The sequence below is a fragment of the Neocloeon triangulifer genome, unplaced genomic scaffold (genome assembly GCF_031216515.1).
Source record: "Neocloeon triangulifer isolate White Clay Creek 2 clone unplaced genomic scaffold, ASM3121651v1 ptg000014l, whole genome shotgun sequence".
NCBI lineage: Eukaryota > Metazoa > Arthropoda > Insecta > Ephemeroptera > Baetidae > Neocloeon > Neocloeon triangulifer.
This window is the reverse complement of record NW_026775556.1, coordinates 6,598,091-6,609,625: the sequence shown is the minus strand read 5'-3', so window position 1 is coordinate 6,609,625 and position 11,535 is coordinate 6,598,091. Positions and strand designations below refer to the sequence as shown.

Sequence of the window (11,535 nt, the reverse complement as noted above, 5' to 3'; positions counted from 1 at the left end):
TTTTGGTGGTTGTTCACTTGTTGTGAATCCTCACGTGTCAAACTAGGGCTTCGTCTCGTGTGAGCACCCCTTGCAAGAGTCTCGGGCCAACCCCTGCTCAGTGCTTTAAGCACCGTGGCTCGATTCGTTTGGTCTGTCAATGTTAAAGGAATTTTGAATAATTTTTAATTCTTCATTTTCTTCTTCTTTTTAGTCACGAATGTTTCTTAATTAAATTGCGAAACATTAGTAGCAGCATCAGTTTGAAATCCTGTCCTGGTGATCAGATCAGCCGCCAACCATGACGAAAAAGTATGAATTTAATTGGCGCATCCCAGTGCCAGATTTTCTTCAGCAGGGATGTGTCTTCGACCGATGGACTGAGGTACGCATTAATTTATTCAACCTGCAGAAGCTATATTAAATAAAAAATAAATTGTGTGTTTTTGTATATTCGTAGGAAAAAGAATCGTACGATTATGAACAGCAGTGTACATTCAAAGTTGACGACTATGGCTTCTTCGTCTACTGGAAAAGCCCGAACAAGGTATTTAAAAAGAATTTATATCCTCTATCATATATTAAAATCCTGCAAAAAGCTTAATTCAACAAAAAATCAAATTCTTTTATTTAATGAGACCATTCCAAAATTAAGAATTAATCGCCAAATGGCTACTATAATGGTAATAAAATGATTTAAATAAAAGTATGCAACCTGTGCAACACAAATAATTTGCCGGTTGCATACCAAGTTTATTTCAGGCGTTGATGCACAATTTCTTAACTAAGTTTTTCTTTTCAACGTTAAGTTATTTCTCTTTTACAGGGAGGTGATGTACAAGAATTAGCTCAAGTTTGTGATATCCGTTACGGTGGTTTGCCTACTGTAAGTAAACATAATTTATTCTATGAAGTTGGCTATAAAAAATGATAAAAATATAGCAACCAAAACTGCTGAACACCTTAATTAAAAATCACGGAGAAAAGGTCGAAGAAAAAAGTTTGACCATCTGCAGCGGTGCCGATTACGTCAATATCAACTACCTTCACGTTGTTTGTCCCGATGCAGAGACAGCCAAAGTAAAAATTAATTAAAAATAATTTAAGAAATAAATATACATTTTTTTTTTTTTTTTTAGAAATGGCAACAAGGTTTGCGAGACATCACACACAACAATAAGGCTTGCAATGTGTGTCCCCGTATCAGCTTGATGAAACAGTGAGTTATAATTAATCTATTTTTTTTTTTAATTAATTTTTTATAGTTGGATGAGACTCCGCTTCTTGGTGGACTCCAAAGGTCAGATGCCTGTTAAGGTTGTCATTAAAACATTTGCCTCTGGAAAAACTGAGAAGGTTGTATTGACTTGTTTGCAAGAATTAGGACTTCCAAGCGGCAAGGTGAGAAGCACTTGTATGGCTTAAACTACAGCTCAATAAAAAAGCTCCCTATATGTTTTTAATAGGGCGATTCCATGGACATCGAAGCCTTTACTTTTGAAAAGTTCTACTCTCTATACCACAAGATTTGTCCTCGAAATGACATTGACGAGCTCTTCCAAATGATGTATGATTTTTATATTCAAATATTTAAAATTTAATATAATTAATATTATACTTTGAAAAATAATAGGACCAGGGGTAAAGATCATATTACGTTGCAGCAGCTGGTGACATTCATGAACGAAAAGCAGCGTGATCCTCGCCTTAACGAAATTTTGTACCCCTTGTACAGCGAGAAGAGATGTACCGAAATCATAAATGATTATGAAATCAACGAAGAGTTCAAGAAAGAATGTAAGTTGTAGTTTATAAATGATATAAAAGTAATTCTTTTTATTAAAGTTATGTTTTCTCAGTAAAAATGAGCAAGGAAGGTATGATCAACTATCTGATGAGTGACGAAAATGCGCCAGTGTTCTTGGATCGACTCGAAGTGTATATGGACATGGACCAGCCACTAGCTCACTACTACATCAACTCTTCTCACAACACTTATCTCTCTGGTCGTCAATTTGGTGGCAAAAGTACGGCTGAAATGTATCGGCAGACTTTGTTAGCTGGGTGTCGCTGTGTGGAACTCGATTGTTGGGATGGAAAGGGCGAAGACGAAGAGCCGATTATCACTCACGGAAAAGCCATGTGTACCGACATCCTTTACAAAGTATAATTTTTTGAACTGCACATTTAAAAATAACAATTATATCTAATTAGGAAGCGATTATGGCAATTCGTGACTGCGCCTTTGTGACATCTGATTACCCCATCGTTCTGTCTTTTGAAAATCACTGCTGCAAGAGCCAGCAATACAAAATGGCCAAATATTGCGATGACATGTTTGGGGATCTTCTTCTTAAAGAGCCTCTGCCAGGCTACCCAGTAACAAATTCAAAATCAACCATGATATGTTTTTTTAAAATAAAAAATACTAACTTTAAGCTTGAGCCTGGTGCGCCCCTGCCTCCTCCAAGTGCGCTGAAGCGCAAAATTCTAATTAAAAACAAGCGGATGAAGCCAGACGTTGAAAAGGCTGAGATGGAACTTTTCTTGAAGGGCCAGTTGGTGCTCGACAATGAAGAAAAGGAAGACGCTTCAGCCGTAGCCCCTCCGAAGGATCAAGTAATTTACATTTTATCACCAGGGAGCTCAATATTTTAAATTCAGTAATAGATGCCCGATCCAAACGAGCCTGGCCCTGATGGGGCACCAGCCGAGGGTGCAGCTGAGGGCGCTGGTGACGGCACACCCGTGCCAGCTCACACAGGATCAACCACTAATGTACATCCCTGGCTTTCCTCAATGATCAACTATGCTCAGCCTATTAAGTTCCAGGGATTTGATGCAGCAATCAGTAAATATATTCAACAAATTTAAAAATTTAAAAATCACTATTTAACGTTTTACCCAGAGAAAAATATCCATCACAACATGTCTTCATTTGCTGAAAACGCTGGTATGAATTACATCAAGTCAAACGGTATTGACTTTGTCAACTACAACAAGCGCCAGATGAGCCGAATTTACCCCAAGGGTGCTCGAGTCGATTCCTCCAACTACATGCCTCAAGTAAAAATGAATAAAAAATAATAAAAAAATTACAAAATTATTTTTTGCTTAGGTCTTTTGGAATGCTGGATGTCAAATGGTGTCCCTGAATTACCAAACACCCGACTTGCCCATGCAGTTGAACCAGGGTAAATTTGAGTATAACGGCAATTGCGGCTACTTGCTGAAACCAGAGTTCATGCGTCGAGTGGACAGGAGTTTTGATCCCTTTGCTGAAACCTCTGTGGACGGTGTGATTGCTGCTCAGTGCTCGGTCCAGGTATATTTTCATTAGCGCATTGCTTATAATCAGAAAACATTAGACGTCTTTTGTGATAGGTTATTGCAGGCCAGTTCTTGTCGGACAAGAAAGTGGGGACCTATGTTGAAGTGGACATGTACGGTTTGCCTGCTGATACAATCAGGAAAGAGTTCAGGACAAGACTTGTTCCTGCCAACGGTCTGAATCCCGTTTACAACGAAGATCCTTTCTCGTTCCGAAAAGTAAACTTGTTTAGATTACACAAGACTTTGAGATAAATATACTTTCTTAGATTGTAATGCCTGACTTGGCCGTGCTGCGTTTTGGTGTGTTTGACGAAAGCGGCAAGCTTCTTGGACAGCGTATTTTGCCTCTTGATGGTCTCCAAGCTGGATACAGACATATTTCTCTAAGAACTGAAGGAAACTTTCCTATGGCCTTGCCTATGCTTTTTGCTAACATCGAGCTAAAGATCTATGTTCCTGATGGTCTTGGAGGTATGTAACAAAAAACCTGGTTTGATTTTTTGATTATTGGCTCTTAATAGATTTTATGGCTGCTTTGTCCGATCCAAAGGCTTTCGCCAAAGCTCAGGAACAGAGAGAAGAGCAGATGAAGCAAATGGGAATTCAAGATACCAAAGCTGAGGTAAAGTGTTATTGATTAAAACTATATTGCAATTCTATTAAAAAATTATTTGCAGAGCAAAGCAGCTGAGGCTGAGAAGAAAAAAGGTATGCAATGCAGAGACAGATTCCAATTTATAGAATTCCTTTTCTAATAGCTATATATTTTAGCGTTGGAGATCAAGTTTGAGGATATCACTGTTGAAAGTTTGCGCACGGAAAAGGGCTTTGCCAAGGTCGGTAAGAAACAGCAGAAGGAACTTGAGACCATGCGCAAGAAGCATTTGAAAGAGCGACAGACTTTCCAGAAAAACCACACCACCGCTACCGAGAAACTTGGCAAAGGCAGAAAGTATAATAGTTCAATATAAATGATTTTTAGTTACTTATTAACAGCAAATTCTTTGTTAATAGGCCTGACGAAATTATGAAAGATGCCAGCGTCATTAAGGTTGTTAAAGAACAGACAACCCAATGGTCAGAAATGGTAGAGAGGCAGCTGAAGGAAGAGTGGACAATGTTGAAAGCTCACTTGAAGGACAGCGAGGACCTGCTCAAATCGTTGATGACTGCCGCTCAGGCTACTCAGGTCAAGCAATTGGAAGTCAGACTTGACAAGTAAATATTCATATACTTTTTGTATCTTTCTGTTCACCATTTTGTCAATTAAGGGATGAGAAAGACTTGATTGCATCTCAGTCAAAAGTTAGTGTAGAGACAGCAAAAGAGGTTGCAGCCGATAAAACGTTGAAGACAAAGAATGACAAGGATCGTCGTCTCAAGGAAAAGCAGCAAACTAATACAAAGCGCTTTTTGGAGGAGCGAAAACAGGCCAAGATTAGGGCTGCCAAGGAAAAGGAAAAGTTGACTAAGAAGCATACGACCACTGAAAAGGTTCTCACAGACGAGATTGCTGGGGTGAGGATGGAAAGCAGACGATGGGCTGCTTTCACAGATCTTGTGCGATTTTTCAGATTATCATGCAGTACGAAGTGGAAGAACAGGAATTCAACATGGGCGCCAAGAATTACTGCTATATTTAGAAGAAGTCAACGCCAAAGGCCGACCGAACTGCTGCTGCATAACTAATGTTTTTGAGAAAAATGTTGGATCTTTAATTAAAGCTAGTTAAATAAAGTTCGTAATGATGACGCTTTCATCCCTTGTCTTTAAATAATAATCTATTTAATTGAGGGATTGAGACTATTGAAAAATAAAATATTCTGAATTTGAAAAGCCATGATAACAGTGACGTGATTATATTTTCATTTTGGTAGAAGCAATCAAAACTGTTGCGTATTTATAAAAATTAGAGGGTAGCTAGTAACCCCACAGCCACCCAAGCAAGCCAGACGATCCTTGCTGCTGTTGTGGATCTATAAATAATATCGAATGCTTGTTGTATCATGTGGAGAAAAAAAATAAACTGGAAATATATCTTACCTTCCAATTGCAGAACTCTTTGTTGCGGAGTGTAATGAAGATTTGGGCTAGGCAGCAATGCAGCTTGCTGCTCAGAATGTCTCATTTCTTGCTCGCCTCTCAATGTAACATCTCGTTTGTGGCCGACGGAATGTAGCTCGTGTAGTCTGACACCACCAAATTAGATATATTTTGTTATATTTAACAGAACTTACTTAAGCTGCAATTCCTCAGGTTGCCCACCAACCTCCTTCAACTTTTCCGCTTGGTTAGCATTGACTCTGAGGGCACTTGACAGTCTCATCTGGAGAGCATCTCGTTCCTCCATTAAGGCCATTAGCTCCAAAGTAAGTTCGTCACACCGAACATCTCGCTGGTGTAAAAAGTAAAGAGCAGAATCCAGTTCTGCTTTGAGGTTAGCATCGGTACCTCTGAGAGCCAATTCTTGAGACTTGGCCTCAAGAGCTCCTCGCAGTTGCGCCACCAGAGCAGAAAGAGCATCTCGTTCTTGTTGTTGCATCAACAATTCAGACTTCATCTTCTCTACATCATTGGAAATACGAGGAACTGATTCTGAAATATTTTCCGTCTCGTCTCTTGGCAAGGCTGATTGTGGGACCTCAACATGTTCCTCTGTATCGACTGACTTTTCTGTAAGGTTAATCTCTTCAGTCATTGTAGCAATTTCCACCTTAACAGGTAATGCAGAGACTGGAGCCATTTCTACTGGAGTGCTGTGCTCAGGAACCTCCTCTTTACTGCTTAAAATATACAATTATTTTGGCATCAATAGAAAATATGGTTTTAATTTACCTTCTTCTTAAGCTTTCATAATTTTCACTAGCCTTCTTCAATTGTTCCTCCAAAAGGGCCAATCTCTCCTCGTCTTGTTTCCTCAGCCTTTCAAGCTCTGAACACTTTTCTCTTGATTTGACCAGGTTTTCTTGCAAAATTATTGATTCTGCTTCGGACTCTTCGTCACCTAATAAATAATAATAATAAATTGCCGTTAATCCAAAACACAAAATATCCCACCAGCAATGTGCTCCTCCAATTCTTTGCACCTCATGTAAACTTCTTGGAGCTGTCTTTCAAGAGTCTCAACCCTGTCATCTTGACTCCAGTCGGCCGCTTCTTGCTCCAGAGCCAGTCTTTCTACTTTAAGTCGCTCAATTTCAAGTAACTGCAGCTTTTTGGACTCTGTCAATCTATCATTTGCATCCTTCAACGTTTCAGTTTTGGCAACTAGAGATGTGCGCTCTGCTTGAACCTCAGATAACTCCTTTTGCAAAGACAAAATTCTTGACTGAAATAAGAAAATAAACATAAGCGCCCTAAAATTTCTTGAAAAATTCTTGAATACCTGAAGTTCGTCCTCCATCACTTTGTCCAAGTCGGATGCAGGCTTTTTCTGCTCCCTTACCATTTTGAGCTGCTTCAGTGCTTTGCCGCACCGAACTTGCGAAGCTTTCAGCTCCTCAGCCAATTTTGCTTGTGCTGTTTCTGCCTCTTGCAATTGCTTTTGCAGCTCAACTACAAGGACGTTGTTAGAATTGTCCATTGGAGCCTGGTGGTGCGCAGATTCTTTCCACGGGTCATCTCCCCAGGATATTTCATCTGGAACAACAGCAGACTTGTTCGACTGTAAATTATTTTACAAATTACTTCTCTGGAATCAAAGTAATACAAATATAATTATACCTGAGCTTCATTTAGCTCCTCAATAAGTTTCTCGACCTGGGCCTTCAAACTACTTTCCACTTCCTCTTGATCCTTCTTTTGTTGCTCTAAACAATTCTGGAGGTTTACATTGATCGACTCCAATTCGGAAAGTCTCAAACGAATCTGGTCTTCTTTATTCTCTTGATCACTTTGAATTTTGAGAATAAGGTTCTAAAAATAAATAGCCATTAATATTTATATTGATTTTGTAAATAAAATACCATACCTGACTCTCCTTCAAGTGAAATTCAAGTTGTTCTTTTCCCTGGTTACTCACAGCCAGAGAACCTTCCAAATCTTTCACATTTGCACTCAGTTCTCTGCATTGGCTCTCGTAATTTGAAACTTGCTGGCCCATCATTTGCAAAGTCTGGTCCCTCTCTCCCAAAGCCCATCTCAGTCGCTCCAGCTCATTGTTTACTTCAGCAATGTGGTTATTCATGCCTTCCATTGAGCTTTGCTGATTTTGGAAAGATACAAGTCTTGACTGGAGGTCCTCATTGTATTTAGACAAATGTTCTTTCTCATCATGCGAAGATTTTAATATACCCTGTTAAATTTATATCAATCACTTTAAAAGGCATACAAAACAATACGTACCTCCAGTGTTTGCAGCTTTGTTCTCAGTTCATCTATTGCTTGATTGTACGCAGACTTTTCCAACTGATAACTTGCAAGCTCTTCATTTAGAGTGGCATTTGAGCTTCTGTAGTTTTCAATTTCCAAACTTTGGTTTGAAATTCGGCCTTGGAGCTCAACAAGTTGATTTGCGAGTTCATGAATCCTCTGATTGAGAGAGTCCGTTTCAGCTTTAGACTCATTCAAAGTATCCTAATTTATAAAATATGAATATAATTAACAACACACTTAATGTATTCAATTTGAGCTAAAAACTGTACCTCTTGAGATTTCATCAAAGCATCTTTTGTGTTTCCTAACTCTTCCTGAGCACTCCAAAGTTCTGATTCAATGCGTTCTTTTTCAAGACTCAAATTATCTATCTGCTCGTGGAGTTCATTGTTTGCTTCTTCGAGACCATTGACATGCTCTTTTAAAAACTTCATTTCATTATTCCAGCCCTCCATGGCCAATTGGTGGTCCTTGTGATTTTTCTCTACTTGAGAGGAAGCAGCTGAGACTTCGTCTTCTGCTTGGTCTAGTTTTAACTTTAGCTGTGTGGTCTCATCTTGATATTTCTTTTGCAGATTTTCATGCTCTCTTCTAAGGTTTTCCAGCGTCGACATGATTCCAGCGGCACTCTCGAGTTGAATGGCACTTTCATTCAATTTAGCTCTGAGCTGCAAAATTTCCTCCTGAGCGTGACTTCGAGCTATGGACTCATGCTCCTGAAGCTGCTTCAATTGTGCCAAAGCACTCTGCAGTTCACCAATTTGATTTTCCAAAGCATGAATTTTCTCCTCAGCCAGACTCACTCTGCTCTCCTCTTGGGAAGCAAAAGATTCTGCTTTGACGAGCGCTTCTTGTGCATGGTGGGCTTCCATCATTGTTTCGTTCAGTTGAGCCAAGCTTCTCTGCGATTCGTCTGAAAGCTCAGCAATTTTCTCCTCCAGCTGAGAGACGCGTTCTTCCTTGGCTGAAATTTGCGCCTGCAAAGACTCAATTTCGGCTTCGTGTTCTGTTGACTTCAGAGCAAGAGTTTGTTGAGCGTGGAGAAGAGCTTCGGACGACTCTATGGAAATGGCTTCTTGAGCCTTCAACTGCTCCCTCAAACTCTGAACTTCTTCCTGATAATAACTCTTGTCCCGCTCTGCAACGTCAATCACATCTTGAAGGTGCTTTGAGCTGTCAACAGTCTCCTTTTGAGCAAGCAAGGACTCAACCTCAGCCGTCAACTCTTGGTAGGCTTTTTCAGCCTGCTCGAGCCTCTCCTCCAATTCTACCGTCTTCATGTTAGCTCGCACAGCAGCATGCTCACTTTCTTGAACCATGGTTTTTGCAGCCTCAAGCTCTGTCTGCAGTTCAGCTTCTGAAGCTCGTAATTGCTGGAGTTCTTGAATTTCAGAACTAGCGTAAGGATTTTTCAGACATAAAAAATGTATCATTTTTTCTTACCATTAAAAGTTTGGGAATTTGTTTCCTCTAATTTGTTTATCACAAGTGTTTGGCTCTCCAAGGAAGACTTTTGCTCTAAGGTGGCTTTTTCAAGACCATTGACCTGTTGTTGGAGCATAGCTTCTGAAGCTTAGGATCAAAAGATTTAATGAAAAAAATTTAATTTAAAAAATATACCATTTTACCTTTAATTTCTTCAAAATCAACAAGCAAAAGCTGCAAGTTACCCTTTTCCTCTTCTAGCACTGCTATTTTTTGCTCCAAATCTTGAACATTGTGTGTTTCTTGCAATTTTTGCTCCAGATTTTTAAGTTTCTTGGAATAAGCTACTTTTGTTTTTGTTAAAAGTTTGTTGTTTTCTTCCAGTTTTTTCTTCAGCATTTCAATTTCTGATGATGCGGCTGTTTCTACTTCTTCAATCTAAATATTCATTAATAAACATAATGGCGCAGATAAATTATGGCAGTGAAATTTTACCTTCAACTCTAATTCTTGGATTCGGTCTTTATCCTGCGGCAATCCTTGAGACAAAACTTCGTGGCTTTTAGTTTGCAGAGCAACAATTTTATGCTGCAGCTCAGCATTTCGAGTGCACAAATCAAACCGAATGGCTTCAAGTTGTGCCAACCTATAAATTAGAAACATTGTTATAAGTCGTTTGTCATGTTAAATGTGATGTAATGCATTAGGTAATTCACAATATTTTCAACTTGGTTTTTAAAAAATATCAAAACTCAGTACTCACTTTTGCTCTTTTGAAGCGACTGTATCAACCAGAATTTTTTTCTCCTCTTTCAATTGCTCTTCACGTTGAGACAGTGTACTTTTCAATTCTACAACCTCTTTCCTTGCTTCTTCCAATTGACGAAGGGCAGTCGAGTGTTTGTGGCCCAAGTCTTCTTTTATCAGAGCTACAGCTCTAGTTCTAGCTTCGAGAACTGATTCTTTTTCTCTGATACTTTCCTACAACACCAATTTGTAACTTCCCCACCATTACAAAGTAGTGAAAAAAGTTACCTCGTAATCCATGATATTTTTTTCCAGCTCAAATATCTTGTTGTTCAACTCAAAGATTTTGTTATCCCTGGCAATCACTTGAGCATAAAGCTCACGGCATTCTTCAGAAGACGGCTGAAATTTGATACATTATCAAGGTCATTGTCTTTTCAACGCAATCTCAAATTACTATGATTGGCGGAAGGCTCTCCTGAGCCTCTCTGCTCCGTCGCACTTCCTCCAGGGCCAAATCTTTTTCAGTCAACTGGGCGCTCAGTAACTCCACCATTCCCTCTACACTTTGCTTGTGCTCGTTGATAAACTTGCCTCTTTGCTCCAAAATAGCTCTGTTTACGACAGGCGGTAAGGTTTCATTATCATTAAATTATTTACAATTTTACCTATTTTCCTCCATCTGTTTCCTCAACAAATTCATCTTGCTGCTTGGACCCTTTTGCGGAGTTACATCAAGGGCCATTGCACTTTTCGATTCGTCTTTTTTCTTGTTTGGTCGGTGAGAAGACCGGATCCGGGACAGTGTAGCGGCATAGTCCTGAAGTGAAAGTGAAACATTATGTATACATTTTTTTTTAACACGCTTTTAAAATTTTTAAACAACTTGCCTGGACCTTCTTCTCGTTTGAGGACACGGTTTGTTCCCTTTGTAACAAAGTGTCCCGCATTTGCTCAATCATGCTCTGCTGAGCAGCCAACTGATCCTCCAGGTCAGAAACATTGGGAAGAGGGTCGTCCATCCCTGCGCTACGGCTCTAAAAAAATATTGCTTAGAAAAATGCGGAAAAAATGTGCATTTTCAAAAATTAAATTGAGTTTAAAATTACAGATATGTATGTATAATTGTTGCAGTTGCAATTTTTATTATTTTGTTGATTATGTATTATTATTAATTCTACTCAAGACAGCATATATAATAATATTTGGAACATTATCCATTTTTATAGTTAACAAATTTACAAATAAAAATATATAAAATTATGTATTCACACTCTATGCAACTGCTGTATGTACGTAACAATTTTTAAACCGTTAACAAAGTTATGTTACTTATGTATTTATATTAAACTGTATCAAATAATGCAGCATTGAAGCTAAACTACATATGCACATTAACGTAATCTGCAATCGAATTTAGTTTCAACATTACCTTGGGTGACTTGGGTCAGAAATTAAAGGATCAAGAACAATTTGTTATGCAGTTTTTAGTTCAAGACGCCATGGTAAAACAAATGCGAGAATTTTCACGATCAAGCAGATTATTTGACGATTTAATGTCAAAACACGCAAGTAACAAACTTTCACTCTGATTCTGACCGTCCAGCAGGTCCAGCTGCTTTTATCAACGTCAATTCATTTGCAGACGTGTAAATTCATCAGGCAGCCACACCTCCC

The 11,535-nt window shown here is 38.9% G+C and overlaps 2 protein-coding genes across 6 annotated transcripts; one reads left to right on the top strand and one right to left on the bottom strand.

Moving 5' to 3' along the window:
* The first annotated feature begins 7 nt into the window (after positions 1 to 7).
* On the top strand, positions 8 to 5,071 carry LOC132200993 (1-phosphatidylinositol 4,5-bisphosphate phosphodiesterase-like). The gene is made up of 23 exons (XM_059626842.1): positions 8 to 131; positions 194 to 364; positions 440 to 526; positions 806 to 865; positions 922 to 1,059; positions 1,119 to 1,198; positions 1,245 to 1,380; positions 1,446 to 1,546; positions 1,613 to 1,776; positions 1,839 to 2,143; positions 2,194 to 2,358; positions 2,419 to 2,598; positions 2,650 to 2,830; positions 2,888 to 3,045; positions 3,098 to 3,304; positions 3,364 to 3,528; positions 3,579 to 3,783; positions 3,834 to 3,934; positions 3,990 to 4,020; positions 4,084 to 4,264; positions 4,327 to 4,530; positions 4,584 to 4,830; positions 4,887 to 5,071. Exons 2-23 carry the CDS (start codon positions 281 to 283, stop codon positions 4,953 to 4,955), a joined length of 3,249 nt encoding a protein of 1,082 aa, XP_059482825.1. The 5' UTR covers positions 8 to 131; positions 194 to 280; the 3' UTR covers positions 4,956 to 5,071.
* Positions 5,072 to 5,129: 58 nt separating this feature from the next.
* On the bottom strand, positions 5,130 to 11,525 carry LOC132200991 (protein lava lamp-like). 5 transcript variants are annotated; one of them, XM_059626838.1, is made up of 19 exons: positions 11,440 to 11,525; positions 10,749 to 10,895; positions 10,527 to 10,678; positions 10,316 to 10,472; positions 10,147 to 10,260; positions 9,875 to 10,092; positions 9,607 to 9,757; positions 9,315 to 9,549; positions 9,130 to 9,258; positions 7,956 to 9,067; positions 7,657 to 7,887; positions 7,283 to 7,606; positions 7,036 to 7,227; positions 6,698 to 6,976; positions 6,370 to 6,640; positions 6,148 to 6,316; positions 5,550 to 6,095; positions 5,356 to 5,501; positions 5,130 to 5,288 (listed from the first exon to the last, which is right to left on the bottom strand). In XM_059626838.1, the coding sequence occupies exons 2-19, from the start codon at positions 10,878 to 10,880 to the stop codon at positions 5,233 to 5,235; spliced, it is 4,614 nt and encodes a 1,537-aa protein (XP_059482821.1). In that variant the 5' UTR covers positions 10,881 to 10,895; positions 11,440 to 11,525; the 3' UTR covers positions 5,130 to 5,232. The 5 variants fall into 5 exon arrangements, with proteins under 5 accessions (XP_059482821.1, XP_059482822.1, XP_059482820.1 ...); XM_059626839.1 differs by having other exon boundaries at positions 11,458 to 11,511; XM_059626837.1 differs by having other exon boundaries at positions 10,749 to 10,887; positions 11,291 to 11,502.
* Positions 11,526 to 11,535: the final 10 nt, after the last annotated feature.

Excerpts from the sequence above, each read along its gene's own strand:
- LOC132200993 (XM_059626842.1), top strand. The coding sequence starts at position 281 with ATGACGAAAAAGTATGAATTTAATTGGCGCATCCCAGTGCCAGATTTT. Across the intron at positions 4,021-4,083 it reads TGAGGCTGAGAAGAAAAAAG|CGTTGGAGATCAAGTTTGAG; the intron begins GTATGCAATGCA and ends TATATATTTTAG. Across the intron at positions 4,531-4,583 it reads TTGGAAGTCAGACTTGACAA|GGATGAGAAAGACTTGATTG; the intron begins GTAAATATTCAT and ends TTGTCAATTAAG.
- LOC132200991 (XM_059626838.1), bottom strand. The coding sequence starts at position 10,880 with ATGGACGACCCTCTTCCCAATGTTTCTGACCTGGAGGATCAGTTGGCT. Across the intron at positions 10,473-10,526 it reads AAACAGATGGAGGAAAATAG|AGCTATTTTGGAGCAAAGAG; the intron begins GTAAAATTGTAA and ends TGTCGTAAACAG. Across the intron at positions 6,641-6,697 it reads TGATGGAGGACGAACTTCAG|TCAAGAATTTTGTCTTTGCA; the intron begins GTATTCAAGAAT and ends TTCTTATTTCAG.